This window comes from Onychostruthus taczanowskii, unplaced genomic scaffold (assembly GCF_017590055.1).
Source record: "Onychostruthus taczanowskii isolate IOZ18803 unplaced genomic scaffold, ASM1759005v1 scaffold63, whole genome shotgun sequence".
NCBI classification, from domain to species: Eukaryota; Metazoa; Chordata; class Aves; order Passeriformes; family Passeridae; genus Onychostruthus; species Onychostruthus taczanowskii.
Window position 1 is genome coordinate 1785379 of NW_024504012.1, and position 27278 is coordinate 1812656.

Here is a 27278-nt window from a genome sequence, read left to right on the forward strand (position 1 = left end):
AGATAACACCACTGGGCTCTCAGCCTTGACTTGACTTCAGCGTCCTGCCAGTTCCTCTAAATAAATTTTCCTTGTGCCTGAGGTGTGGGGAGTGGAGGGGGGGCCCCTCAGGGTGAGGACAGGCCTTGCCCGTGGGGGTGAGTGAGCCCTCCCGGACCTTGGACCGGGTGGTCACAGCTGGGATCGATAACCCTGGAACCAGGACTGACATTCCTTCAGCTGGATTGAGGCCAGAACCAGAGACCTCTTTTTCTTTCTTTTTTCCTCTCTTTCTTTCTCGGTGTCTCTCTTTCTCCCTCTTTAATTAATCTCTTTCTCTCTCTCTTCCCTTTTCCCACACCCCTTTGTCCAAAACCCACTGCCCACTGCTTTATCCAGAACCCACTGTTCCTACAGTAGGTCAGGTACCAGCATACCAATTTCCGTGCCAAGTGTGTAGCTTACTGATAAAACTTTGATTACTCACGGCCCCTCTGACTTCCGAGCTTTTACCAGCCTCGGGTGTTCCCTCACCCTTAACGCAGGGTCACCACATTTTTGGCACTCGGCTTCCCGCCTCAGGAGCGCCGGGAGCAGGCGGCGATACCTGAGGGGGTGTGGGGGGGGGCGAAGGAGGGAAACTCTCGGCCGCCCCTGAGGTGACGCTCCGCGGGCTGGCGGCCACCGCGGCACCGGCCACGGGAACGTGCCCGCGCCGTCCCGCCCCGCTCCCGGGCAAAGCGGCTCCCGCAGCCGCTCGGGGCTGGGGCTCGGCGGGGGCGTGCAGGGAGGCAGCGGGGCAGGGGCTGGCTCGGAGCCTCGGCAGCGCTTTGCGCAGCTCCCAGCGATGTCCTCAGGCTTCGGATAAAAAAACCTTTTCCTGCCGGTGTCGTTGCGGATGAGCCGTGCGATGACCTTAACTTTGGTTTGTGGAGTGACCTTAACTTTGTTTTGGTCCCTGTGTGGTTCGCTCTGCAGGTACCGACGGTCCGGGTCTGCGAGGCGGGGCTATGCCCGAGGGCCAAGAGTTTTCGAAGGAAAACTTTAGAGAGATGGAAATCTTTGGGATAAGGTTGTTATCTAGTGTGATTGGTATTGGAGGCAGGGACTTGGAGTTAGGTGATCTTGAAGGTCCCTTCCTGCCTAAACCGTGCCGTTTCCTAGCTGTTCCTCAGCGAGCCTTTGACATGCAAAGATGAACTTCCTGTAAAGTGTTGCTTTTCTCCCAAAGCATCTTCTGATTAATTACCAGTTTGTCCAAAGGGAAGGCGGAGAAGCTCAAGGTCTCTGAGCCCTTTTGCGAGTACCGTAAATCGGGTACCAGTGAAATCAGGGAGTCTCTGCTAGGAAATCTCTTAATGGGTTTGTAGCACTACAACCTTCATCTGCAGTTGTGGATGTCCTCAGAGTGGGGTGAAAGGAGTGTTTACTATTGTGAGGAGCGATTTCCTCTTGTGAGGGGGGTGGTGAACATCTTGGAGTTATCCTGGCATTGTGTCTTGAATGTTTCGGTTCTAGTAGAGATGGGCTGATCTCTCTTTAGGCTCTGATTTGCTGATAATTGCTTAGGTACCCTAATGCTGCACCTCTGTTCATATGGGAACTAGACTAGGAAAATGTTTGTTTTCATAGATTTCCCCTAGCAGACTTCGTATTTCAGCGTGAAAAAGGCTGTGCTGTGATAACTTAGCCTATCTGAATTATTAACTCTTTAAGTTAATTGTTTTAAAGTTCATGCCACACGTGACTTTTCCTTCCCCCCCACCCCAAGATTGGTTATTTTTAACTCCTTCTGTTAAGCTTTCAGTTAGATACTGTAACCACTCTGCACCGGTGAGGAAGGAATGCCTTCCTAAGCTCTTGAAGAAGGTGAAAAGTGTCCCAAGACAAGAATTCTGGTCCCCAGTTTGAGCTGGGAAACTCACCCAGCTGGTGTTTCTCCCCTGTGTGCTGTGCAGCCTGAAAGGAGAACAGGAGACTCTCCTACTAGAGGGACAAACACAGGAAGTTGAGTTCTGAAAAGCTCTGGTCATAGTTTTATTTCCCTTTTGCAGAAATGCCAGCCTCCTTATTCAGAGGTAATCCATCCTTAATTTGTTTTTTCACCAATTCCTGAGTTTTCCTGGCCTGTCTGTAACAGCTCATCTGTGCTGGTGCACGTATGCTGTTCACTAGCAGCTAAACACATCTGCTGCAGAGTTTGTGCCAAGATGAAAAAATATATCAAGCTTGAAAATGTGGTTACATACATGCCTGTGAGGTTTTCTGGAAAAAATCTGCAAATTGTCCCTGGTTGTAGCTACATTGCCAAGAGATTCTTGAGATGAATTTTATGGAAAGTGTTCTGGGATAGCAGTTTGTGACCAAACTAGAGTCTCCTTGTCCACTTCTCTTTAGCCGAAAATTCTGCTTTCAACCTGCATGTGGTGCTTCAGGTGTTCCCTGCTGGCAGCTCTGTCCCCAGCAGTGACCTTTGTTATTGGAACTGGTGTAGTTCAAACCTGATTCTCTTCCTGTTTTTCCTTGATTTGCAACGTAGCCGTTGTCTGACCAAGCAGAACGCGAGGATCCATTGAGGAAGCTGCTCCTGAGCAACAGCTGAGAACTTGACAAGGAAGGGGCTTGGCTCAGGTCAAATATTGCTGGTGATTCCACAAAGTAAACCTGCCACAGCTCATGGAAGACAAGTCTTGATGTCCATCTGGCTGTCAGAAAGAATTGCAAGGGCTTTTCGTGATTTTAAAGATTTCGCAAAAGCTTAAGTTATTTAAGTAGTTATAAGACCTGTAGGGAAAAGAGGGTGGTGTGGGGAGATGTTTTGTTTGGTAGGGGAACTTACTTGGCTACTTTGTTCCTGTACTGCTTGTAGTAAGGGAAAGGAAATGTGATCAACAGTAAATGACTAATTCAAGCATGTGCTGAATTTCCTCTATCCTCGCTCCGAATTCATAATGAAGGGAAGAAAGCCCAACTTTATGTAAATATATTATGGAACAATAGATGAGATTTTTATCATTAATTATTTCTCTCTTTTTCTGATCTAGCTAGGTAACCATGGCAGGAGATGATTGTGTAAGGAAACGCCAGTCTGGCTCCACTGCAACCTCCAAGATCCCTGAGAATGAAGAAACACAGAGGAGACCTGAGAGCGAGAGATCCTTTCAAAACTCAAGCAATGGTGAGACTCAGTGGCTCAGCACTGGTTGCATCTCTGGCATGTGATTTCCTTTAAGATGCTGTTTCTACTCATGGCTGTATCTCTTTGCTCCTTCATTTCTGTTTTTCTGTCTCTGGGAGGGCTGAAGGTGGAGCTCCCTATGTCCCAGCTGCACTGCAGCCCTTCAGTAGGTGTGGGATGCTGTCCTGCAGAGCTTTCCCTCAGGAGCTGTGCACTGCAGTGCTTGCAGGGATCTAAAACAGTGATTAACTGTCACAGGAGGAAGAGATTCATTAGAACTGTAAATGGTGCAAATGCCTCCTGGCAACACTTTTGAGTAATCCTGGCTTTTTCTGGGACTTCATCTCAGTTCATTTATGACCTTTAAGTATGTGAGTTCTCAAGATCCAAGAAAATGGTCTTTAACATGCCTGGCTAAGGTGCTGTGTCCACCTGACAGACAGGTGGAGGTAGGATGCACAGAGAATGATTCTCTGCTGCTCTGGGATTCTGTTCATGTCAGGACATTACAGAATCCCAGAATCCCTTTTATTCAGACTAAATCTTGGCTACCAGAAAACTGAACAATCCACAATTTTGTCTGTTCATTTGTTTTGTGGTCACCTTAGAAGCTATGTGGCTTAAAGTTGGCTTTGTGGAAGGGTCAATGTTGCCATGCCCTGTCCCTTGGGTTACAGGGACAGTTGTGTGGCACTATGAGTGGTTTTGCCTGTGACCCTCTGTAATTCCTGGTTTATGCTGTACCACATTCCAGCCTATGATAAGGAGGTTGGAGATGAAACTGCAGCTTGTTTACTTTCTCTTTGAGATAGATTAAGCAAAAAGCTAAAGTAGGTTATCACAACGTGCCATATGAGTACAAGATCCAAAATCCTGGTGCCAGTGACCCAAGGAGATAATTCTCACTGATATGCTTCTGGATATCATCACTATTTCAATAGTACTTCTTTCAACTGAAATGGAAGTTGGAGCATGTTTAAGTTTAGGACAAGTCAGATTTCTTATTGAAAATAAAATGCATTGGAGAGAAAGCCATCCCACAAACTGCTTGGAGAACTGGGATTGTAAGATTTTGGTGGTACATAATTTTAATTGGATCAAATGGGACTGTATTAGAAAATTGCAGGGAGTTGGTGTCTACTGGAATGCAGTGATGCTGAGCTTGGGAGTAGAGTTCTATCACTTTAACCTTTTCATGTGTGGAAACTCCTTAATTGTAATAAATGAAGGGTAAGTAATAAATAGAGCAGTGATAATTAGGACTGGATGGGTAGGTGTGTCTACCTTTATAGGCCGTTAGGAGTCTTCTGGAATCTACTAGAGTCTACTCTAGTTGGTGTCTACTGGAATGCAGTGATGCTGAGCTTGGGAGTAGAGTTCTATCACTTTAACCTTTTCATGTGTGGAAACTCCTTAATTGTAATAAATGAAGGGTAAGTAATAAATAGAGCAGTGATAATTAGGACTGGATGGGTAGGTGTGTCTACCTTTATAGGCCGTTCATTTTAGCACCTCTGAGATGTGATAAAACCTCACTGCAGGTGAGATACTGTGAGTGTGTAGCAAACCAACACCTTGGAATAGATCTCTTCAAAGTGCCCATGTGCCTGGTGGGTTGGCTTGGAACAGTGCAGTGTGGTTTAAATCCCACACAAACTGCTGTGAGGGACAGCAGGGAGGAATCCTGGTCAGTCAAGACTTGAGTGCATCTTACCTGCCAAGGTTGCTGCCAAATCAGCAGAGGTGTCACACAGTGTTTCTTACCTCAGTATTGGTGAGAACAGGAATAACACAGAGAGGTAGGAGGCTTGAATCTGATGCCTTGAGGCATGGGAGAAACATGCATCCCTCTGGTCAGGAATTCCTCTGTGCAGGGGAGTTAAATCAGCAGCTCTGTGACCCAAAGGTTGAAGGTTTATGAAGCTGAAGTGTTCATGAGTTGCAGACAGTGGCCTCTTCATGTAGTTCAGGGTGCCCATGTAATTAGGTAGGACTTTCATGGCTGAGGTGGGAGAATTTCTCAGAACAGGCATAGATGTTTTTTCTCTTTCTTTTGTCCTGGCCATTCTCTCCTGAATAGCTGTTTCTGAGGCATTAGTGCTGATGTGCACAAAGGCAGTGTGAGGCTAATGGTCTGCTGTCTGGCAACAGCTTTTTTGTATTGTAACAACTTAATGCTGAGTGTTTGTGAGGAATTTTAGACAAAATGCATGTTTGTTGCAGTCAAGGGATTCTAGCCAGGCCAAGAATGTACAGAAGTAAATATGTAGCATGTTTGTAGCAGTTATAGCCATAGAAAAACTAAACCTTTAACATGATTACCCACCCTTGATCCTCTCTGATTATAGCAAACACAATCTGCTTTTTACAGTAAGAGCTGAGGTGTCGAGGGCCAACTGACTCGTTTCCAGAAGTGTGTGAACTTTCTAGAGAAGCTTTTGGGTCCTTAATCCTTTCTTCATTAAAACTCAAATCCTTTGGCTGATCTGAAATTGCTTAGAGGAATAATTTTAATACATGTATTGGCTTTAGAGCTACAGTAGGTCTGACTCTTCCTTTTGTACAGTTGAGGTTTTTCTTTTTTCTTCCTTCTGCCATGCTACTGAAGACTGTCTCATTGTTTGGGTTCTAAGATTCAGATAGTTTTTACTCAGGTATGCCAAATTTTGTAGAAGTGTGGAAATACTCATAACTTGGAGATTGCCAGAAGATTTCTTTGTTTCTATCTTGTAATTATTCAGCCTGCAATTTCACTTTGAGTAGCTGAACTTCAGTCTTATACATCATTTCTCTTCCTTGAATTAGCTCCAGAGTTGTAATTAAACAACTAATTTAGTCCTGGCTTAGAGTCAGCAGATGATCTAGGTGGCAATAATACCCTGTCAAAAGCCAGGCTTCCTTAATAAGATTAGTCTTATATGTTTTCAGCCGGAGGTACATAGAGAAATACAAAACTGCTCAGCCTAATGAGATATTGGTATCAGACTGTACCAGACTCCTGGAGTGAGCATAACAAACTGCATGGACACATCTTGAAAGGCTAGAGAGGACATGCATCATAAGTGTGCACCTGAATGCCTCTAAAATGCTCAGATAGTGTGTTCAGAGCAGTAAAAAGGTGGGTTTGGAGTCTGTTCTTCTTTGCCCAGATAACAGGCAAGGACTGGAAGTGTCTCTGGAGGCTGATCTGCAAACAAGCTGTGTGGCATATCTGTTTGGTGTGAGTAAGCCTGACTGGTAATGCTGATCTTAGAAAGGGGCTGTTATCTTCCAGTGAGGTTACTATCGATCATCCCTGGTGCAAAAGTTCATGGTGATGCACAAATTGTGTGCCTACAGAGGGATGGAGGAGGAGAGAGCTCTCCAAGGGGGAGCAATTTGGAGAGATTTAGCCTTTGCTGTATGACTCACAGCAATGAGTGTTCAGTGTTTCAACAGGCTTCTTCTTGTGGATTGAGCTGCTTGAATTGAGTATCTGGGATGTGTTTCTGAGAGATAGATCAAAAAGCTGTTTTGTCTAGGTGGATTCTGGTAATTTTAGGGGCTGTCATGTTTTGGAACCTGTGGTTTGGGTGAAGGTTCAGCAGTTTCTTGTGAAGAGCCTGTGGACATGGTAGCATAATGTAGAGAATGCTGGTTTTCCTTCCTGCTAGTGGAGAGGCTGTTTGGGTTCCATGTCCTGCAGAACTGACTTTTTAAGCTAAATGCTTGCCCAGCAGTGCAGTGACCTATGGCCTGTGAATTCTTTAAACAGATCATCTGAGTCTAGTCATAACTTGCCTCTAATTGCTGAGTGGCCAAATAAATTACCATAAGTAAGCATAAGAGCTCATTAGCATCAAATTATTAATGTGTGTTGTATTGTAGCAATATGGAACTCCTCCCCTCTTTACAGTAGCCCTGCACTAGATTGGCTTTACTATTGCTTTGTTTCTGATAAAATCTTCAGTGTTTTTGGAGAGGGAGCCTTTAAATCCAGGTGAGTGACAGTAATGAAGTCCTTCTGCCTGTGTTGCTTTAACCTCTTGAATGGGAAGTTGTCTTATCAAGAACTGACAAAGCTGGGGTTTTTTTGGATCCCAAGCTGCAGCCCCAACATCATGTGAGTGATTCTCTACCCATTTCAAATGTCACTTATTTGTAAAATGTACAAGAGTGGGTTGAAAAAGGGACATCAAGATCCTTTAGAAGAGGTACTTTTTCAGTCTTGTGAAATTTTAGTTGCTCAACTTCTCAACAATTAAGAAACTTTCTCAATCTTCAGGTGATTTTTTTTTATTGGCTTGGTTTTCAAAGAGAAACAAAGCTTACAATTAAATTGTTCAATAATTTTTTCTTCTGACTTTTGAACCTGCTTGGAATTTGGTCTGTACACAGGAGTCACATTCTAAAGGGATCAAGCTCAAGACCAGTAGCCCTCTGAAGATCTTGTTGATGTCCTTGCTGGTGGGAAGGGAACCCAAGGCCATTAAATAAAAAACTTCTCCCTGTGAACCAAGCTCTTCCAAAGCAAGCCCTGCTTAAGCCTCCTCTGAAATTGGGCACTATTTCACACTAGTCTTCAAGACAGCTTTCTCATGACTTCAAATATATTTTCTGTCTTCTTAAGGCATATCTTAATTTCTTTTAAATGCAAAGATGTGCCTCCTTGTAGAGTGCAGCCTTGAGTCCATTTTTCCATAATGCTGTTGCAATCCCAAAGTGATACAGAGGGATCCAGGCTTCATTTGCAGGGTCAAAGGAAAGTGAAGATTTGGACTTCTCAGCAGTGCACATTTCCTTTTAGACTCAAAATCACGTGGTGAATCTCTTCTCCAGTGAACTGACAGAACATAAGTGGTGTCTTGTGCAAGGGAAGTTGAGTGATTAAAGATGATGTGCTTTTTCTCTGGTATCTGCCTTGTGACACAGCTGGGTTTATGGGGTGATGCAATACAGCAGAATGGGTTGGTTTGGGATGAGTTTTCTTCTACAGAAGATTTTGTGTTGAGAAAGACAAGTTCACAGGTGAGTTTATTTTGTCATATGAGTTGCTTGGGCTGAAGCTATGGAGATCTTGATTTTAAAACCTATTAGAAGATGCTGTTTTTCTAATATTTTCTGTGCATGCACACTAGTATGAGGGCAATTAAAGTGACAGGAGGACACTTTAAACTGCAATTTAGTAATTGCAGCATCAGCAGGTCAGAGATTGTCCTCATTTCTTGTACAAGCATTAAAGCTGGACATTTGGTATATGTAAAGCTGTACCAAATTTTAAGGCCCTTTTATAGTATAAAAGGGTGTTTTATTTCCAAACTGAGCCATGCCCTGGGTAGCTTTTAATGTGAGTTTTTAACGACTGAGGCTTCAAAGGCAAGATCTGACAGGAAATATATGGTCAAAGAACTGGTTATTTTATTTTTAGCTTATGTTTAAAAGGAGATAATGCAATTCCTTAAGTCCCATGTGTCCTGTTCTCTTTGGCTGTTGTTGGGTGGCTTCAAGCAAACTTGATATTATCTTGAAGATTGGCAGCTGAGTAAGGACACAAATTCTTAGTTTTTTGAAGGGAAAGGTTAGTTTTCCTTTGAGCTCAGCAGCTCTGTTCTGCTCTCAGGTCAGCACAAGGGGTTCTTCCCATAGTAGTAATAGAAGGAGCAGGCCAGGAATACAGTTGTGGAATGGCACAGTGAAGGGAGTAGAGCCCCTGAGAACATCTGAAGAGGATACAGTTCTGCTGCTTGTGGAACAACTTCATTTATTTTTTTAATATATTGTAGGTGAACTTACTTGAGACCAGCAAAGTGCATGAGCTGAGTGGGTCAAGGGCATCTTACATTCTTCTCAAATTGTTTTCCAAACTGCTGTTGTTCTGCAGATGTAACAGCACAATGAGCTCAAATGCTGAGCTGTTTGGTTGTTTTTTATTTTTGTCTTGGAGGTGAGATGCTTAGCAATCTTAGCTTAGCAGGGGTTCTATTTTTGTAAAAAGGGATCTTGGATGCAGCCAAAATCAATGGTGTCAAGCAGTTTCCTTGTTTGTTGTTACATTAGAAGTCTGCTAAGTGATAGGCAGTTGTTGCTGGTCTGTCCTTAAATCTACAGCTTGTGTAGCAGATAGGAAAAAACCAAAATTCCTGCAGACAGAGAAAAATCAAAATTCCTATTTGATCAGTGGGAAGGGGAATTGATGCTAACAACTGATCATAGCTGCACTGAAGAGAAAGTTTCTTGTGGTGTTGTACTCTTTCCCAGTACTGGAATTGGAGCCACCTCTGAAGCAGGCCTACCTAAAATACTTAAAGCCAGCTGCTCAAACAGACTGACTGAGGCTCCTGAGCAGCACAGAAGCACTGTGATTTTCCTGCTCTGAAAATGAAACTGCTCTGTGTGTAGAGGCTGTGCTCATACAAGGAGGTCACGTCATGCACTGTGGTAGTGCTCTCAGTCTGTTTTCTTGTCTCACAGCAGCACAACTTTAGCACCTCTACAACAAATCTGTTAGCTCATGCTTCCCTAGAATCTTATTAGGGAATCACTTCAGTACCTTCTTTTTCTAAAAGTGTTAATGTTGTCTTAGAAGCCAAACATGCAAGTTGTAATGCTGGCAGTGTGTTGGTGTGTAAGGTGGTGCTGTAGCTATAAATGCCAAAGGATAAGGACAAGGCAAGGTTTGCTGCTATCTTTTCAGTCTGACTGGTATTTTAGGGGGATGGATGCTGCTGCTTCAATCTTGATTTTTCTTCATGTGCAAGACTCTGTGTTTTAAGTAACTTTATCTTCTGTGTTGTTGTTATTGGGGAAGTGAAACACCAGCTGGTGCTTGTCCTCAAACACAGCTAGTCTGAAATGTCTGACCTGTGGGTGTTGTTCCTCTTGATGTCACAGAGGCATCTCAGATGTGTAGTTTTTAATGTGAAAGAAAGGTGGCATTTGAGGCTTCACCTATTGGCCAATGGTGTGAGTAATGACAAAAGTCAGATTATATTGATGGCATGTTAAACCTGACTGTTTACTTAAACAGTCAAACACATTAAGGAATACAGTCACGCTGATATCTAGCACTTCTCCTGGGGGATAAAAGGAGTGGGAATGGCCAGGTTTGAACACAGGATAACTGTCCAACTTGCCATTCAGCCTGTCTCAGAGCTGATCATGGTATTTTACCAATAGTTTACCAATAGCTGTGGCTGGCTGCCTTGTCTGTTGGCAGTGTAGAGGCCTCCAGACAAACTAAGCTTACGTCTGGTTAAGATAAAACCCTGATAAAAAAATCAGCACACTTGGAAATGACCTTCTAAGGGTCATTCTGATTGCTGCTTCAAGGCTGAATATGTTTAGGGACCTTGGAAAAATTTGCAGTTGCTGATGAAAAATAAAATCCAGCATGTTCTCAGTTGTTGACTGCCTTACAGTGCTGTGATCCTAAAACACGTGGTCACAGTTTATGAACTTCCTGCAGCTTTGACTAGAGTTTAGTGGGACCCTGTTAGAAGTCAGAAATGCTATTGAAAAATTGGTGTCTGAACTACTGTATGCTGTGCTTTTTGTGTTTTCAGACATGCAACAAAAAATACTGAATTTTTGCTTTCCTTCCTTAGGCTGGGTTGATGTGGACCACGTGATAACGAGGAAAATGCAGCTCATAGCAGAAGCTGAGGTAAACACAATTCTTGCTTGTGGTGGGGAGCAGGACAATTGACCCTGGAAGTCTTTTGGAGAGTCACTAGCCCTGGAACACAAATAGCCCTATTCAGTCCTAGATTGAGTGCAGTGACTTTTCCACAGCCCTCTTTCTCTCTCCCACTTAGCACATGAGGGATAATCTTATGTAATGAGGTTCTGTCTTACTTGACCCCAACAGGTTGAAGTCCAAAGATAAGAATGAACTTTGAAACCTGTAAATAAAATGGAAATTGCCTTGCCACTAACTTTTGGCAGTGTGATGATTAGCCAGCCTGCTTGCATATTGAGCCTTTAAAATGCTCTGTGTCCTGCTATCCATTGAATAAAGGGCAGCATGGAGCTTGCACCCCACAGCTGCTGCTGCCCTGGCTGTGGAGATGACCTCCCGGAGCTTTGGTCTCATTCTTTTTGTCAGTGAACAATATCCTCGTAGAAAATAGCACTGGGTGTTTCTGGCACCATCTGCATCTGTGTGGGCTGCCTTTGTCTTAGATTATAGTAAGGTGATTTATGCCCAAATTAAACGAAATTGGCTAATGATGAACTGCACCTCCTTGTTAACCATTGTTTTGTGGCTCCCGTGTTCTTCAGGGCAAATTGCCCTGCGCTCTTGCATAATTGTATTGCAGAAAATTCCGTGGTAAATCTGAAGTAATCTAATTGTGCCAGCTTGACATGAATAGGAGGGAGTGGATATTTAGAAGACAGAGAAAAATACATTGCACCTTTGAGATATTTTCCTGTTTCAATCTTTTTTTTTTTCCCTTTTTCTCCCTTCCTCTATAGTTGGTGTGTCATTTATAACAGGTATAACTAAGGTGTATTTAAATAGTCTTCTGCAAAAGGTGTGCTGCTTTTTTGTGCTGAAACTCCTTAAATTCATCCCTTTAGAGGGGTAGTCAGCTCAGAATTTTATTTTGGGTGTTGTCTTATCCTGTTTATCCTTACTGAGAACAGGAGATCAAGCCTGGTAACTTCTCTGCAGACAGAACAGTGGTTGATAATCACTCTGTTGGCAGTGGGTGTTTGCAGGAGAAGGCTTTCACTGTAAAGCACAAGTAGCTTTGGAAGTTCCAGGGAGCACTAGCTGGTAGCAAGGGGACAACTTGACCTTGGATTTCTTTCTTCAGGAGTGTCTCTTGTTCCTTTTTTTTTTTTCAGGTCACCAGCTTTGAGACACAATTAATAGAAAAAGTTTTCTTGCCACTGGTTTTCTAGGATTCTTTGTGGGTGTTTTAATTGCTGAAGTTTCTCCCAAAACACAGGGAGTTCAGATTTTAAGCTTTGAGTAATTCAGCTTGCAGATTTGTTTCAGGTGCCTCAAGACTGAGGGGAAAAAAGAAAAAAAAAACACAAATACACCCTACTGCAAAATCCCTGAGAATTCCTGGAGTGCTGGGCCCTTTTGTTTTGGGAACCACTGAACAGAGGCTTGGATTGCAGTTTACCTTTTCTGTGATGGGTGTCTAACTTCTAGGCAGATGTTTGACTTGTGAAAAGCCTGGTCAAGGTGGAAGTGGGATTTGTAGGAGCTGGATGTTCCTCATGCATAGGAGGTCTTCAAGCATCTGCGGTGTAAAAGTCCAGTCTTTTATTCATTCTAAAAGGAGCTGAGAATGGTGTGTTCTGTCACTAGGTCAGGGCTGTCACGTGTCAGTGACAAAAATTACTAAATCTGTTAGAATGAGTACAGTTCTGGGGAACTGTTGTAATTTTGTAAGTAAAGGGTTATTTCCCTCAACTTTCTGACTTGCCATCAATTTTTTATTATTGGCCAGCTTCTGCTTTTGATGCCATAGCATTCTTTCAAGGGTTTTTGGTTTGTAATTACAGTTAGTTGCAATGACTGTAGAACCTGTACTCCAGTTTGTATTTGATTTAATCTATTAAGAACTCGTGCCCTGCTCTCCCAATCCAAACATGCAGATGTTGGAATCAGCCCTGGAGGGCTGTGTTGGGAGGAGGAAATCTCAGCAGAGTGCCAGCCAAAGGGAAGAGGTACTTCAAGGAAATACCATCTGCTGAAGCCTCACTCGAGGAGAGATTAGACTAAAAATGGGGAGACACTATTAAAATATATATATATTTTTTGATGGGAATGAATAATGCTTTGTTTAGCATGAAAATTTGAGCACTCCAACAGAAGGAGGAATTTCTATTTGACTTTTTTGTAGGAATATGGGCATGTATGCTGTAAAATTAGGCTGTACCAGAGAGCACCAGCATCTTCTGTTACAGGTTATATTCACAAGTACTCAGTATTTGTTGTTTATATTTTTTCTCCTGTTTTTAAAGGAATAAGTTCATGTCTCTTGCAGAGACAATCCTCTGCCTCCCAGAAAGCAATATCTAAAAGTGGCCAGATCCTAAGAATTTTGTTAAGCACGGGGGAAGCATATTTACTCTATTCTGGAAGCTGCCAAATAGGAGAAAAATGTTTTTTAAAGTTAAATATTAATCTGCTCCTTCTCCTACTGCACCTTTTGTTTCAAGAGATCTCTCTGGATCTGACCACTACAAAATGAGAGGAATGTAGAGTTCTGATCCAGTGTGACTTCAGGGTCTTCTGCTTGGATGTGTCTCACTTCAGATTGTCTTGTATTTTCTGCCAGAGAGTTAAACTTACTTGGCTGTTGTCACATTAAGTAGGAGCATTTTGTAAGAATACATCATCTCTTCATGTATTTTATAGGATCATGGAATAGTTTGGGTTGGAAAGGACCTTAAAGATCATCCTGTCCCACCCCCTGCCATGGGCAGGAACACCTTCCACTATCCCAGCTTGCTCAGAGCCCCCTCCAGCCTGGCCATGGACACTTCCAGGGATCCAGGGGCAGCTACAGCTTCTCTGGGCACCCTGTGCCAGGGCCTCCCCACCCTCACAGGGAAGAATTTTTTCCTATCATCTGATTTAAACTTACCCTCTGCCAGTTTGAAGCCATTGCCCCTTCTCCTGTCACTCCAGTTCCTCATGGAGAGTCCCTCTCTGACTTCCCTGTAGGTCCCCTTCAGATCCTGGCAGGGGCTGTGAGGTCTCCACACAACCCTCTCTTCCAGAAAGCTCCTTGAAAACAGGATTTTTTTTTTCCTTTTCAACCTTCAAGATGAGCAAGTAGATAGGAGTTGGAAATTCTGATCTGGGAAACATATGTGTTTCTTGAGCAGCTTGAACATATGTGTTTCTTGAGCTTCTTGAGTAGGAAAAGCAGATGAAATCATGATATGTAATTATCATGTAAGGAAGATTTGCACCTTGAATCTGGAGGCAAACTGGAAAAGTCCCAGGCAAAGGATGGTCAGACAAACATGGCTAGTAAACACTTGCATTAAGAAAACAAAACATCATGTGAAATTAGATTTTAAATAATTTCTTGAAACTTGCCTTTTGCCTGTGCTGAAGGTGATGGCTGGCTGGCAGAGCTCAGGGGTTGGCTCTCAGCTGTGCTTCTTCACTTGGCTCCATCACATTTAGTGTCTGAGGACTAAAAGTTAAGGAACTAAATTCTCAGAACTCTGATAAGCGTTGTAAAAGGCCAGATCAATTCTGTGTTTAATCTCATGGAGAATATAAATGTTATTCCAAGTCCTCTGGCCTGAGGTGTGTGAACAGGCCAGGATAAGCCCCAATCTTGTCCAAGTAGGGTCCAACTCTTGGTATGTGGTACAGAAATGTTTTCTTGATGCCTTGCTGTGTCCTACTCCAGGATAAAAAGGAATATAAATATTTTATGAAAATGTATCCAGCAAGTTAAACAGTTTGCTGCTGTGTTTTTACTCTGTCAGCAACTGAAGCCAGCTTTCATGAAGGAGGTGGACAGTCACTTCACAGAGTTTGTGAACTCTTTGGTGGCAAAATCGGCGCTCTTGGATTCCTCATCTCCAGCCTCCCTTTTCCCAGCTTCCTGTGCAGAGAAGGAACTGCACAAAGCCAAGTAAGTTCCTTTTAAGCTGTTGCTATAACAAGGTTACGTTTCCTGGAAGCTTTATTTCCTTTTTTGTCTCAAATGTCAAACAAATATTCTTTGCAGGAATTCGAGGGCCCCTCCAGAACATGGGAAAATCTTTACTGCCAGGAGGTCCCTCTTGGAGTGAGTAACTTAACTTCATCAAAGTAATTTCATCAAATGCACTGAAAATACCCTTGACAGCAAACTAATGAGCCTTTGCTTTGAGGTACTTTCCCTGCCACCACCCACAGTCTAGTGTTCAAATCCATGGGGATTAATCTGTTCAAGCTTTTCTCTTTCTAAAATATCTGTAGTACATCTTGCAAATATAAACCTTAATTACTGCCATCTCAGTAGCACTGGGATCATGGCTAATTATCCTTTGTCTGAGGATAAGCTGAGGAAGTGTCTGTGTCTGTGGCACCCTGGTTGTACCTTAACTCTGGTCTCTCCCTTAGTGAGCTGTTTGAAGTGAGTCACATCAGGACAATCTACCACATGTTCATCGCTCTTCTCATCGTCTTCATCCTCAGTACACTTCTAGTAGACTTCATTGATGAAGGAAGGTAAGAATGCCTTGGAAAGGGCTGGGAATAGCTCTTCCAGAGTGCCAGGTGCACATGAAACTGCAGAATGGTGCAGAAAGAAGGGGGAATCCTTCTTGGGGTGTTGCTGGAAGTGTGGGTTTCAATTTGGCATACTTAGAATATGTGCTGGAATTCCTGTTGAGAGGATATGACCATTCCAAATTGGAAAGCTGGATATTAGGAAAGCACTGCTAACTGATGTGTTACATGAGAATTGTAGCCACACAGTTCAGCCTAACGTGCTTAGTTCATCACGAGGCTGGCAAAAGGGAATGTGGAATACTTTGGTTGAGTATCTTTAATGAGAGAGCAGCTTTCAGCTGCTTGTGTTGCTTGAAGAAGGACTCTGCTTAGAAAAACTTTAAATACTTCAGCAGTCCTTCCTCTGTTTAAAAATGACAGTTCTGGAACACTGTACTTGTACTCAAACAAAAATAGAACTTTGTTTTTCCTGGGGAAAAATCTCAAGGATGTTGGCAGAGCCGCTGCTAAGATAGTGCTTTGCAGGTAGCCAGCTGTGAATAAGATTGTGAAAGACTGCTTTCCTCACTTGTTGCTTAAATAGTATTTTGGCAAGCTGTATTTTATGTACACAAGTAGGATTACGTGTTTATCTTGCTGATTATCTGCTCTTCAGTGTACAAAACCAGAGCTGTATCCTGATTATAATTATTGTCCCTTTAGTCTGGGTATAAGAACAGGCTTGTGTGCTACTCAGTGTTGTTTAGCTGATCCTAACTTATTAGTGTATGGACATTGAGGGAGAATGGGTATTTACCTTAAAATCATCTAAGGCTGAATGCCCTGATTACTTTAAAAATAATATCTATGGGTTTAGCTAGATCTGATAATTTGGGTGTAGTTTGCAATTGAGCCTCCACCTGAGAAGGAATAACTTTTGTTGGTGTATTCTGTACTGTCATCTTCTCTGGTCTTAGTTTAGAAGAGCTGCTTATTGTAGGAGTAAGCTCTGATGAGTGTGAGAGGCAGTAAAGTTGATCAGCCTTATGTTTTAAGTTTGATTAATGGACTAAAGCACCTGATGCACACCATTTGGTCCTATTTGGACTGATCTTCTAATGACCCTGAGCCTTTTGGATAACTTCTAAACTGAGTCCATGGGGAATGCCCACAGAAAAGGATTAAACTAAGTTTGAGTGCTGGATGTTAAAATACCCCATGCCTATAGAGGCAGGGAAAAAGCCTCTTTAGGCTTAAACCCCTGGGAAGAGCTAAGTTTCAGTGCAGTAGTGATGATGTCCTGGGAGTGTTCCCCAAAAGCTCTCCTGGACCCTCATCCAGCAGTGGATTGTTCAGTCACATGCCTGTTCTTAGGAGCTTGAGCCTGCTCCTAAAGCACATGCTGATCTTAGAGATGTGCTTAAGCCCTGTGGGATTTGAAGGTAAGCTTTGCCTGCCAGCACTGATGGCATCAGTCCTTCTCTTAGTTTCTGGGATACTTGAGGATGGCCACTTGAAGCTGCCACAGACAGCCCTGAGCTGCAATTGCCACGGTCACTTCTATCCAGACTGTCAAACAGTTATAATCTGGAACCTTTGTGTTTTGTAGCCACTTAGTAGAGTAGAAGTATTTCTAATCAAAGAATGGACGCTCAAAAATTGTCTCTTACCTTGTGCCTTCTAGGCTGGTCCTTGGATTTGATCTCCTGGTCTTTGTTTTTGGAAAGTTCCCAGTTGTCTTCTGTACTTGGCTGTGCATGTTCAGTGCCACAGTAGCTGTTCCATACAACCTTTTTGTGTGGTGGGCCCAAGGCTATTCCAGTTCCTCCCATCGTGCAATCCATTCTTTCTTCTATGGGATGCTGTTCACACTCTTCCAAATAGCTGGCCTTGGGTTTGGACCAACTTATGTTGCTGTATCCTATGCCCTGCCTCCAGCTTCCCGCTTCATTGTAATCCTGGAACAGGTAAGTCCCTACCCTGCATCCTCTGGATCCTAGGATACATTGAATTGAATTTTTATTTTCAAAGTGGAAAGGCTCCTTTTCCCTAAACGAGTCAAATGTTGTTTATATTAATTAGATTAAGCCAAGGCCATGGATGCAGCATCTCTAAGACTTGAGGACAGTTACGTGCAGCAAATCTAATAAGAAAAAGTAGAGAATAAACTTCATTTTGACCTGGAAAACACTCATGGGTTTTTACCCAGTATTTAAGATTTTACTGTGGGTTTTACTGAAATTCCATTTGTTTCTGGTTGTCTTGTGGATGCTTAAGTGTTTAAAGCCAATTTTAAGAACATGTTGTGCCATAGTCCACAAGGAAGCTGTAATGTTCCTCTTTAAAAAACAAAACTCAAAAAAGCAAGTACATGGCCAAGAAGCGGTTTCTGCTGGCATTTCTGTTCTCAAGAAGCAAGTGTCTTGGTTGTGTAATCAGGACTTGTTTGGAATTTGATTTTTTTTTTGTGGCAGGGAGCACAAAAGTGCAGGAATGGAGGTCTGGTCAGCCCATCAGTTAAAACAAGGATGGTCAGTGATGAGTTTTAAGAATTAACTTTGTACTGGCCCTACTTTTGGTTTTTCAGTGTTAAAACAAAGTTAAAAGAAAAACCTGCTTGACAGCTGTGGACTGTTTATGTGGGGCACCACCTTATACCCAGGTAGTGATAATTGCTGTACAACACATGTAACTTCGGGAAGACACCTAGGCTTTGAAACATCCTGGCCTGCTGAAATGGAGAGGGATTTCCCTTCAATTTTAAGTTCATGTTAGCTGATTAGTGACTTGCTGGTGTTATTCAGAGTCCTTGTGTATGTGGTGGTCCTGCAAGTGTAGAGGAGATGTGTTTTGACTCTCCTGAGCCATAGTTGCTGCTGCATGTTTCCCCTTGCAGAGTTTGGAATGCATGTCAGGTAAACAGGCTGGTAGGCAGAGGAAGCAGCCCTTTCCTTGTAAAAGGGCTAAATAGGAAAGAAACCAAGATGCTGAAGGTGTTGCTGTAAAATGCTTGATCCAGTCTTCACTGGAAGGTTGTGAAAATGAGAGCACTGAGCTGTTTTCTCTTGGCCTTTCAGGTTCGTCTTGTTATGAAGGCTCATTCCTTCATCCGGGAGAACGTACCCAGAGTCCTGTCCTCAGTGAAGGACAAGGACAAGTCTGGTGAGTAACTTGCCCTGCTTCATTTTACACAGCCAGCTCTAGCTTTCCTTCCATTGCTTTGAGCTGCTCTCATGAGCTGGAGAGGTGGGATTTGAAGTGGTGACTTTGGATGGGGAGACCGAAGGTTTTGCATCATAATTTCAGCCTGAACCATTTCATTTGTATTGTTATATTAGACAACAGGCTAGACTGTTGTTCAGGTCTGAGTCCTCTCTGGATCTTAGGTCTTTGTTCTCCAGGATTCCCTGTTTCTGCTTTTAGGAGTAAAAGTTGTCTAGGTATTGCCTGCAGACCTCCAGCTCGGTGCTGTAGCTGGAGTGACAGCAATTGCAGATGAAGTGACAGCAATCATAGAACAAAAGGCCTTTTAAGCAAGACATGCTAGAGCTGACTGCACTGAACCCATGTGTTGATAGGAAAGAAAATGTGATACCAAGATGTTAGCAGATAGTTGGTTACCCTCACTTGCTAACTGTCCTTCATGCACACCATCTGAAAGGCTGAGTTTGTTTTATTCTCTGCAAATCCCATACCTGTAGTTCCAGGCTGAGGTTTCTGAGGTGAGAAGGGTACTGTTTTTTGAAAGGGTACTGGGGGAAATTGAACTGTCAGTAAAAAGATTGCTTTTGTTTTTTATTTCCTCATCTTCCCAGGCACAGTGCATATTCCCAGAATTTCTCAGTACCTGTACTTCCTCTTTGCTCCCACCCTCATCTACAGAGACAACTATCCCAGGTAATGTGGGCAACAACAGAACACTAAAGCAGTCTGAAAACTGAAGCCAACATTAAGCATCTCTGGGTGTGATCAATTTATGAGTTAGAGCTTTCAGAAAGATGTGGTTAAACTGGCAAGGGCAGGACTTGCTCATGGAGTTCTACTTTTATTTATTTGGGAAACTCACTTGCAGTTGAACTAATTAAGAACTTGCTACAGATTATGTAGTGATAGACAGTTCCTGCAATAGGAGCCTGTGTGTTTTATGTGGTGCTAATAAGCAGCTGTGCCTCTGAGTTTGAGGCTGAAGCCTTTATGAGTGGGAACTCCCAAACTCTTCTGTACATTGCTGGGTGGCACTTTGGCTGTGTGAAGTCAGCAGTCCTTAATAAAACTGCAGTTCCCCACCTCCTACAGGACTGTACAGTGCTGCCCTCCAGATACCTTCCCATTTATGGAATTGCTGGAGTTCTGCTGTAGTTGAAAGTGAGGAACCAACAATTTGGGCAGACATCCCTTGGACGTCAGGAGATGAAAAATTCTGGAATTCAGAAGCCTTTTTTTTTTTCAGAGAATATGTCAGTAAAATCGTAAAATCCTTCAAGTAATTGAAGGGAGGGGTTTGCTGCTTTGAGGTCCTATTTAGCTGTGATATCCTGTTCTTTTTCCTAGGAATCCCACAATAAGATGGGGCTATGTAGCTACCAAGTTTGCACAGGTGAGTGGTGCAGCTTTCTGCAGAATACACTCTTGGACATCATCTAAGATGTGTTGCTCAACAGCTCTCTTTGGCATTAAATCACTCTAATTGGCATGGCCTTACCAATAAAGAATACTTTTCAGTGACTAACAAATAAACTGTGATCTTGCTGCACTACTGGTTGTGCCAAAGAAAGAAAAAAAAATTAAAATCTTTGCTTAAACAAACCTCCAGATAAAAAAAAACCTCTGTGTGTGAGAGCAGCACCCATGCCCTCTTTCCTCACCCTGATTGTAGTGCAGGGGCACAGTTTCCTTTCTGCAGTTATTCAAAGCAATTTTGAAATAATGAGGCCTGCAGTCCAAATCCCCAGTGCTTATTTGAGTTCAAGACTGACTGGTTTTTCACATTTGTGGCCGTGAGCTTCAGTAGCTTCTTGTGGATGGGTTTCCAAGTAATGGATTTGTGTGACTGAAACCTTTGCTGTCACACAATGCATTTATGGCCTAAAGAGCAAAACAATTTTTTAAAAAAGGGCAGCATAAAGAGGCCTTTGGCTGCTTGCTGTTGGACAAAGAGGATGACAGAGCACACACCTGCCTTACATCAGAGTATTTCAACAGTGACTGGCATTTTGACCACAACATCCGCAACATGAGTTCATGAGCCAGAGAAAGCCTGAGGTGCTTTGGCCTGTAAATGTCAACTTTGGAATAAAATCAAAATAAGCTTTAATATTGGATTTAAATACACTAAGTATTTTTCAATTATTTTTCCCTTATATTGGATGTAGATCAAGGGTACTTTCCCCACTTTGGCAGTGGCATGGATTTTTTGTGTCAAAACGTGTGAGTTGATAGGACTGGGAAAAACTGACAGCTGCTGTAGTAGAAAAGAGAAGTTGATTTTGCTGCTGGCTGTTCAGTATGCTCTGGGGATTGCTGTGGCTTTCTTTCTGCCTGGGTCCTTAGGGAGGTTTATTGGCAGCAATGTAAAATAAATTATTTTGGCTTGTGTTGGCAGCTGCTGTTCTCTCCTAGAGCTGGCAAGTGGTGATGTGTTAATTGTGTGTTCCTGTTATGAAGTCAGGTTTTGGGGTATTTTTGTTCCAGGTGCTTGGCTCACTTTTCTATGCCTACTACATCTTTGTGAGACTCTGCATTCCTCAGTTTCGCAACAGTAGCCAGGAAACCTTCAACCTTCGAGGGCTGGTCCTCTGTATCTTCAACTCCATCCTGCCAGGTAAGGCCCAGACCCATGAGTGACTTTCATCTCTGTGGAAGGGAGAAGTGCTTCATTTGAGATGCATTCATGACAGGCAGAGATCAATAAGATCTTGTGAGCAGACTGCGGCATTAAGGAGTAAAGCTTCAAAATGAGCAATACAAAATAAAAGCTGGGTTTGAATTTAACTGTCTTCAAGTTGCAGGCTCTGGGGCAGCCTTGCTGTTGCCCTCTGGGGCGAGCAGGGCCTGGTGTGCTGAGAAACTGAAATACTGTTGTGCTACCTGTACAAAACAATAGAGCTCATCTGTGTCAGTGCCTGTAAGAACAGTTTTTGACTGGGTTAGGTGCTCTTGCTTGTGGCTGAGAGAAAACAGTACCAAACTGGTGTGGCTGTCCCTTGTTTCCAGGTGTACTGATCCTCTTCCTGGTGTTCTTTGCCTTCCTTCACTGCTGGCTCAACGCCTTTGCCGAGATGCTGCGCTTTGCAGACAGGATGTTCTACAAGGTGAGAAGCAGGAGCTGTAGTTGATAAAGCTTCTGAAAGTCATTGTCATAATTAAAAAAAAAAAAAAAAAAAAAAAGGAGGAAACTGAAGATTGTTTTACCAAACAAAGCAGCCATGGGATTTTGCTTGGTTTATGCTGTTAAGGCTTAAGTTTGTTGCTGTGCTGTAGAACAGATTTGGGTTCTGCCTGGCAGTCTGAGTTGCTTTAAGGTGAAACACCCTGTGCACAAACAGAAGCAGCCAACAGACCTACCCATTAGCTCTATTAGCCCTCTTTTTGTTCTTTTATCACATCAGCCACTGCAGTTTGGGATAAAACCAGACCTTGATACTCCAAGTAGAATGTTGGAAGTGTGATGGAAAGTTTGGTCAAATTGTTATGTTAGCTTGGTATTCTTTTAATATTTTTCAACTTGATATCCTAGAAAAGCCCTCTAGAATGTTTTATTAGATTTATAGTCTTTCCACTGTGCTTTCAGGACTGGTGGAATTCCACATCCTATGCAAACTACTACAGAACCTGGAATGTGGTGGTACATGACTGGCTCTATTACTATGCCTACAGGGACTTCCTTTGGGTGAGTAACAAGCAGATTTATTCTTTTTTTAATTAAACATTCAACTACTGGGCAAAACATTTGTCAAGATGCAGCATCCCTGTCTGTTTAGAAGCATAAAAATGTTTCATGTCAGCTGTTGTGTGGAGCCACTGTGCTTTTAGAGAGATCCATTGCTCATTTCCAAGTCCTTAATGTGTGCAAAACGTGGGGCTGAGATGTAGGAATGCAGAGACTGCCTTAGCACTCAGAACTCATGTTGCACTGTTTCCATGAGCTGTGGTAGGCATTTAAGGAGTGGGCTCAGCACAAATACTAATGCAGGGAACCTGAAATATACCTGAAGAGAAACACCTAAACCCCAGGGTGCTCTGCAAGGCATGTAGCATTTCACACGTGCCTCTTGGCTGGAGGAGAACCTTCTTAGCTCAGGGAAGAAAATTCACTGTGTTGCAACAACCAAACAAAAACCACAGCAGAGTAGCTCCTAATACTTGGCATTCTTGTCTCTCCCAGTTTTTTGGGAAGAAGTTCAGAGCAGCAGCCATGCTGTCTGTCTTCACCGTGTCAGCTGCTGTGCACGAGTATGTCCTCAGCATCTGCTTTGGCTTCTTCTATCCAGTTCTCTTCTGCCTGTTTACATGCTTTGGAGGTAAGCTCCAAGGAAGAGAGTGTGGGAGTGGCTGTGGGTTTGTGGCTTTTTTAAGAGACACATGCTTTGTGCTTTTGATAATGATGCCAGCTGTTCCCTCAGCACTAACACACAGTATTGTTGCCCAAGGGTTGCAGTTGTGAGTCCAAGCTTTGTGAATGGATTTTTGCAGCTCAGAAGATACACACCTATATACACACAGAGGATTTGGAAGCTTGGGGCTTAGATGATCAAGGTCCTGGTGGCAAGGAATAGAGATCTATGTGATACACTGCTGTTCCTGTGACACTGCACAGAGTTTAACAGCCCTGCTTCCTCTTTGCCAGGCTGTAGTTGAATTGCTGTGTGTCAGCAGCTTGTCAGTCTTCCTCTGTTCACAGTATAAGGAAACTATTAGTTCAGTACTGCAGTGAGGAAGAGTGTGGGAAATGGATTTATGATGGCATGAATTATAACATCTGTATTGTCTCACCCTTCTCATGAGACTGAAGATAGAATAAAAGTTTTTAAAACATTTCTGTTACACAACTTTGGGTCAGAAAAGAGTATTATCTAACAGAAGAGCCCATTTAGAAGTCAGAGCTCTTGCATTTCTTTTTGTGTTTTGAGTTAGAGGGCTCTAATAAACTCTAGGCCACCCCTGCCATGCCTTGGTGACGAGTGCAACACAAAAAATGTTGATTCCCCAGAGGCACACAGCTTGTTGGCAAACTTACTGGAAGTAAATGTGAGAATCAGCTCAGAGTATTTGCTCTATTGCCAAGAATAATCAGATTTTTATGCAATAACCTTGTTGCTCTAGAGATGAAGTGAAAGGAGGGGAAGATCCAGTGAAATCAGTTGAATCTTGAATCTTAAGTTTCTGAATAATGCTTCTCATTCCTCCCCTTTTCAGTGGTCTTCAACTTCACCCTGAATGACCGTCGGAAAGGGCCCTTCTGGAACGTGATCATGTGGACTTCCCTCTTCCTGGGCCAAGGTGTCATCATCTGCCTCTACAGCCAGGAGTGGTACGCCCGCCAGTACTGCCCCGCGGAAAATGTGAGTGCCTGCTTATTCCCTGGCATAACCAGCTGTGGGACTGGCTGTCCTGTCTTGCTGTGCAGGAAGAGTGGAAGTTAAAGAGCAGGAACCTTTCTGGCAGTGTGCTATATCCATTCCTGAGGAGTTATTTAGCCTAGAAGCTGCCTAACAGAAGTGTGTTCGGTAATTCTTCTGTGCTTGGTAGGATTTCACTGCTTGAGACTGAGGGTGATGTTACCCCATTTCTGAGGATATGCTAGACCTCATTTAGGCTGTGGCAATGGAACTGCAGCACTTGGCCAGTGAAGCCAGGAGAAACTTTTGTAGAAGGCCCACAAAAACTGGGCCTGTTGTGCCTCTCCCAGGGTAGTTTGGGGTTTGGGTGCTGTTTTCTCTAACTTATGTTCTTGGTACCAGGTTCTGTTCTAGACAAAACTTCCCGCTGTCCTAGTTGATTTCAGATTTAACCAAAGGTATCCTTTGGCAGCCTCTATTTTAAGTTTGATTCTCCTCAAGAGTTTGCCATCATGAATTACTTGGCTTCTTGATAGAACAGGCTACTAGGCACAGTGTTTACCTGATGCTACAGAACTTGTGGCTGTACTTACACTTCCAGGCACTGCTTAGTGAAGGCAAGAACAGGGTTGTAGGGTGCAGAAATGTCGTTTGATCTTTCCTGTTAGCATCTTGAACCACAGCTGGTGCTGTTGGCCTGTGACTAATTTACTGCCTCTCCATGTTTTGCAGCCCACATTCCTGGACTATTTAAAGCCACGCTCGTGGTCCTGTCATGTGAAGATGTGAAAATGGGGTGCTCTGGCCATGACATCACAGAAAAACAGAGGTGTCCTCCAAGTATTTGGACCAATAATCTAACTTACTACAGACTTTTTCTAAGGGAAGTTGGGCCTCCTCATTATTGGGGAGAAACTGTAATTTTTTTAAACATTGCTGGAGCAAACCAGTTGACCTGGATTGCAACAGACTTCAAAGGCAGCATCTATAACATGCTGTCCCACTTTGAGCCATTTCCATGCCAGTAAAACATTGAGCTGAAGGTGGAGTCTACTGGAATCCTACTCATCCAGGGATCCCCCCAAGTTGCTGCTTTTCTGGACAAGAGGCAAGCTAGTCAGATTTGCTGGTAGCTCATTGTTGGTATCCGTCCATCTTTCTTAGCCATCGTTTGCAATTTTTTTTCTCCTTTTTGGTAATGGGATGTCTACAAAAACTTCTGTTCTTCATGATCCTGCCTGCCACTGTGACATGGACAAGTGGCAGAGCAACAGGGTGTTTGCCTCCTTGCTCTGAAGATGGCCAAAGTTTTCCTGGCTGGCTTCAAACTGCATCCTGTATGCCAACAGAGATAGAATGGGCAGAGGAAGAGGGATTGTCACTGTGCTGAGTCAGGATCAGAAGCAGGGCATGGTGTGTGCAGTCTTTATATGACTTTTTACACCAAAAATTTGTTTCTCTGTATTCTTTTAGTTCCCAACTGCCTTACAGCATTTTTGTTCTCTGAAGACCCTTGTGACTTGAGGAGTACTTTTTCTTCTTGCTGTTCCTTTCTCCTGTTTTAGGTAATCAGTTCTTTTAACATGATTAACTTGTAAAAGAGCTTTTGCTTTAGTTTGGCAGGTGCTTTAAGGTACACAGGTTCTTAAGGGTTTCTTTACTCAGAAAACCTTGAAATAATATGACCAAACTGTAAGAACATGGGATCAACTTTACAGAGCATGATCTTCTTTGAAATGGCCACGTGCAGTTCAATGTGCCAGCACACCTTGCCCATGTGTATTGGAGAAGCTTTTAATGCTGCTGGGGAAAGAGGATTGGCCCAGTGCTGCTTTGTCACCTGCCTGTGTCTGCCCTGGCATCAGAGGGGGCTTCAGGTGGAGATCATCCTCCTGGGTACTGCCCTCTTGGTGAAGAGGTAGGACATCCTCCCACCCACGCCAATAAAGGCAGGGCCCTGTGTGAATTTGGTGTTTCCATAGCAATGAATCAGAGTTCCCTCAGGTGCTAAACAGAGCAGGGAACTTGCAGAGTGTCTGGGTGCAGATCACTCCAGTTTTACTGGAACTGTAGCTCCCATTATTGAGACAGGGTCACCTGATGGACATACCTTAACCTTGGTGAAAAGGGCCACCTGATAGAGATGCCAGAATTTTGGTGGCAAATGCGTTAGAATTACTCAAATGTTATCAGAAACTGCCAATGGACAACAGCATATCCTTACTACCTACAGCCCTGGGTGTTTCATACCAGCAGTATTGGGACCATTGATGGACTTGTCTCCCAAGCCACTTCAGACTCTCCTTTGGGGTTCTGCTTTCACTGACCTCAGTCAGAAGTAATTTCATTAATGCTGGGGAGTACTTCAACTCCTCCAAGTCTTCAGTAAGAAGGAATCATGCTCTTGTGAAAGGACATTGTACCAGGTCAAATTTGCCAAATAGTGTTTCTGTGTGAGGTTCTCCTCTGACAACACCTTCTGCTAAAACTTTTTTGATGAAACTGTTGAAGTAATTTCAGAGGAACTATATGCTCAAATTTGGCAGTATTCATATATAAAATCCTGAGAATTAAATGTATTACTTTATCATCATTCAGATTGAGTAATCTGAAATCTTTCACCCTAATTTTTGTGGGAGGAGAGAATAAAAGTTCTGGAACAACTAAGATTCCTTATTGAAAAAATAGTCAAAAATACAAAAAAACACCCTTTGGCAAACAGCTTTGTGACCTCCTTAGCAGAGGAAGAGATTCAGTTCAATTCTTTTTTGGTTGGTGCTCAAAACACTTACAGAGGTAACTGCACTCAAAGAGGGTGGGATGGATTAGGGACTTGGTTTGCTATCTTGAAACCCATGGCAGGTCTTCTTACAGTTTCAGTGTTTTCAAAAAGAGGCCAAAGGATGGCACTTCGTGCCCTGTTTTGGTGTTTCCCTCACACCTGGCACTGTCATGTGCCCAGAAGGAATATCAGCATTTACTGTGTCAGCATCATCACTGTTTGAAGCCTGAGGGCTTGAGCATCTGGCAAGCTAAAGGCAACCAGAAAGGGATGCTCAGCTGTTGGAACTAGTCTTAGTTTTGGACAAGTTGAGGTTTTCAGCCTTGTAGATCAAGGCATCTGGCAACTGTGCTGTCAGGGCATTAACAATTTGGATTACTTTCACTTTTGTGGGTTTTTTAATTTGCTTTTGAATGTGGGCTTATTTTCATTTTTCTCAAGAGTGCTGGAGGGGAAATACTAAGTCTTTTGCACGTTGCTTATTTAATTAAAAGTCAATTACACCACGTTTGAGTTTCTTAGACTGCAAGTGCCAGAGCAGTGCAGTGTTCTGGTCAGTGGTGAGGATGTGAAGGTTGCCAACCTGCCCATTACAAGCTCTTAATATAATGTAATATA

The 27278-nt window shown here is 43.1% G+C and overlaps 1 protein-coding gene across 5 annotated transcripts; it reads left to right on the top strand.

Annotated features, from left to right (window-relative positions):
* The first annotated feature begins 606 nt into the window (after positions 1 to 606).
* On the top strand, positions 607 to 27278 carry SOAT1 (sterol O-acyltransferase 1). 5 transcript variants are annotated; one of them, XM_041420074.1, is made up of 17 exons: positions 656 to 904; positions 2519 to 2610; positions 3024 to 3157; positions 10741 to 10799; positions 14609 to 14757; positions 14854 to 14913; positions 15231 to 15338; positions 17005 to 17287; positions 18398 to 18482; positions 19136 to 19217; positions 19872 to 19917; positions 21012 to 21141; positions 21534 to 21631; positions 22111 to 22209; positions 22705 to 22840; positions 23736 to 23881; positions 24611 to 27278. In XM_041420074.1, exons 3-17 carry the CDS (start codon positions 3034 to 3036, stop codon positions 24665 to 24667), a joined length of 1662 nt encoding a protein of 553 aa, XP_041276008.1. In that variant the 5' UTR covers positions 656 to 904; positions 2519 to 2610; positions 3024 to 3033; the 3' UTR covers positions 24668 to 27278. The 5 variants fall into 5 exon arrangements, with proteins under 5 accessions (XP_041276004.1, XP_041276008.1, XP_041276006.1 ...); XM_041420070.1 differs by lacking the exons at positions 656 to 904; positions 2519 to 2610 and adding an exon at positions 607 to 638; XM_041420072.1 differs by lacking the exon at positions 2519 to 2610 and having other exon boundaries at positions 656 to 957.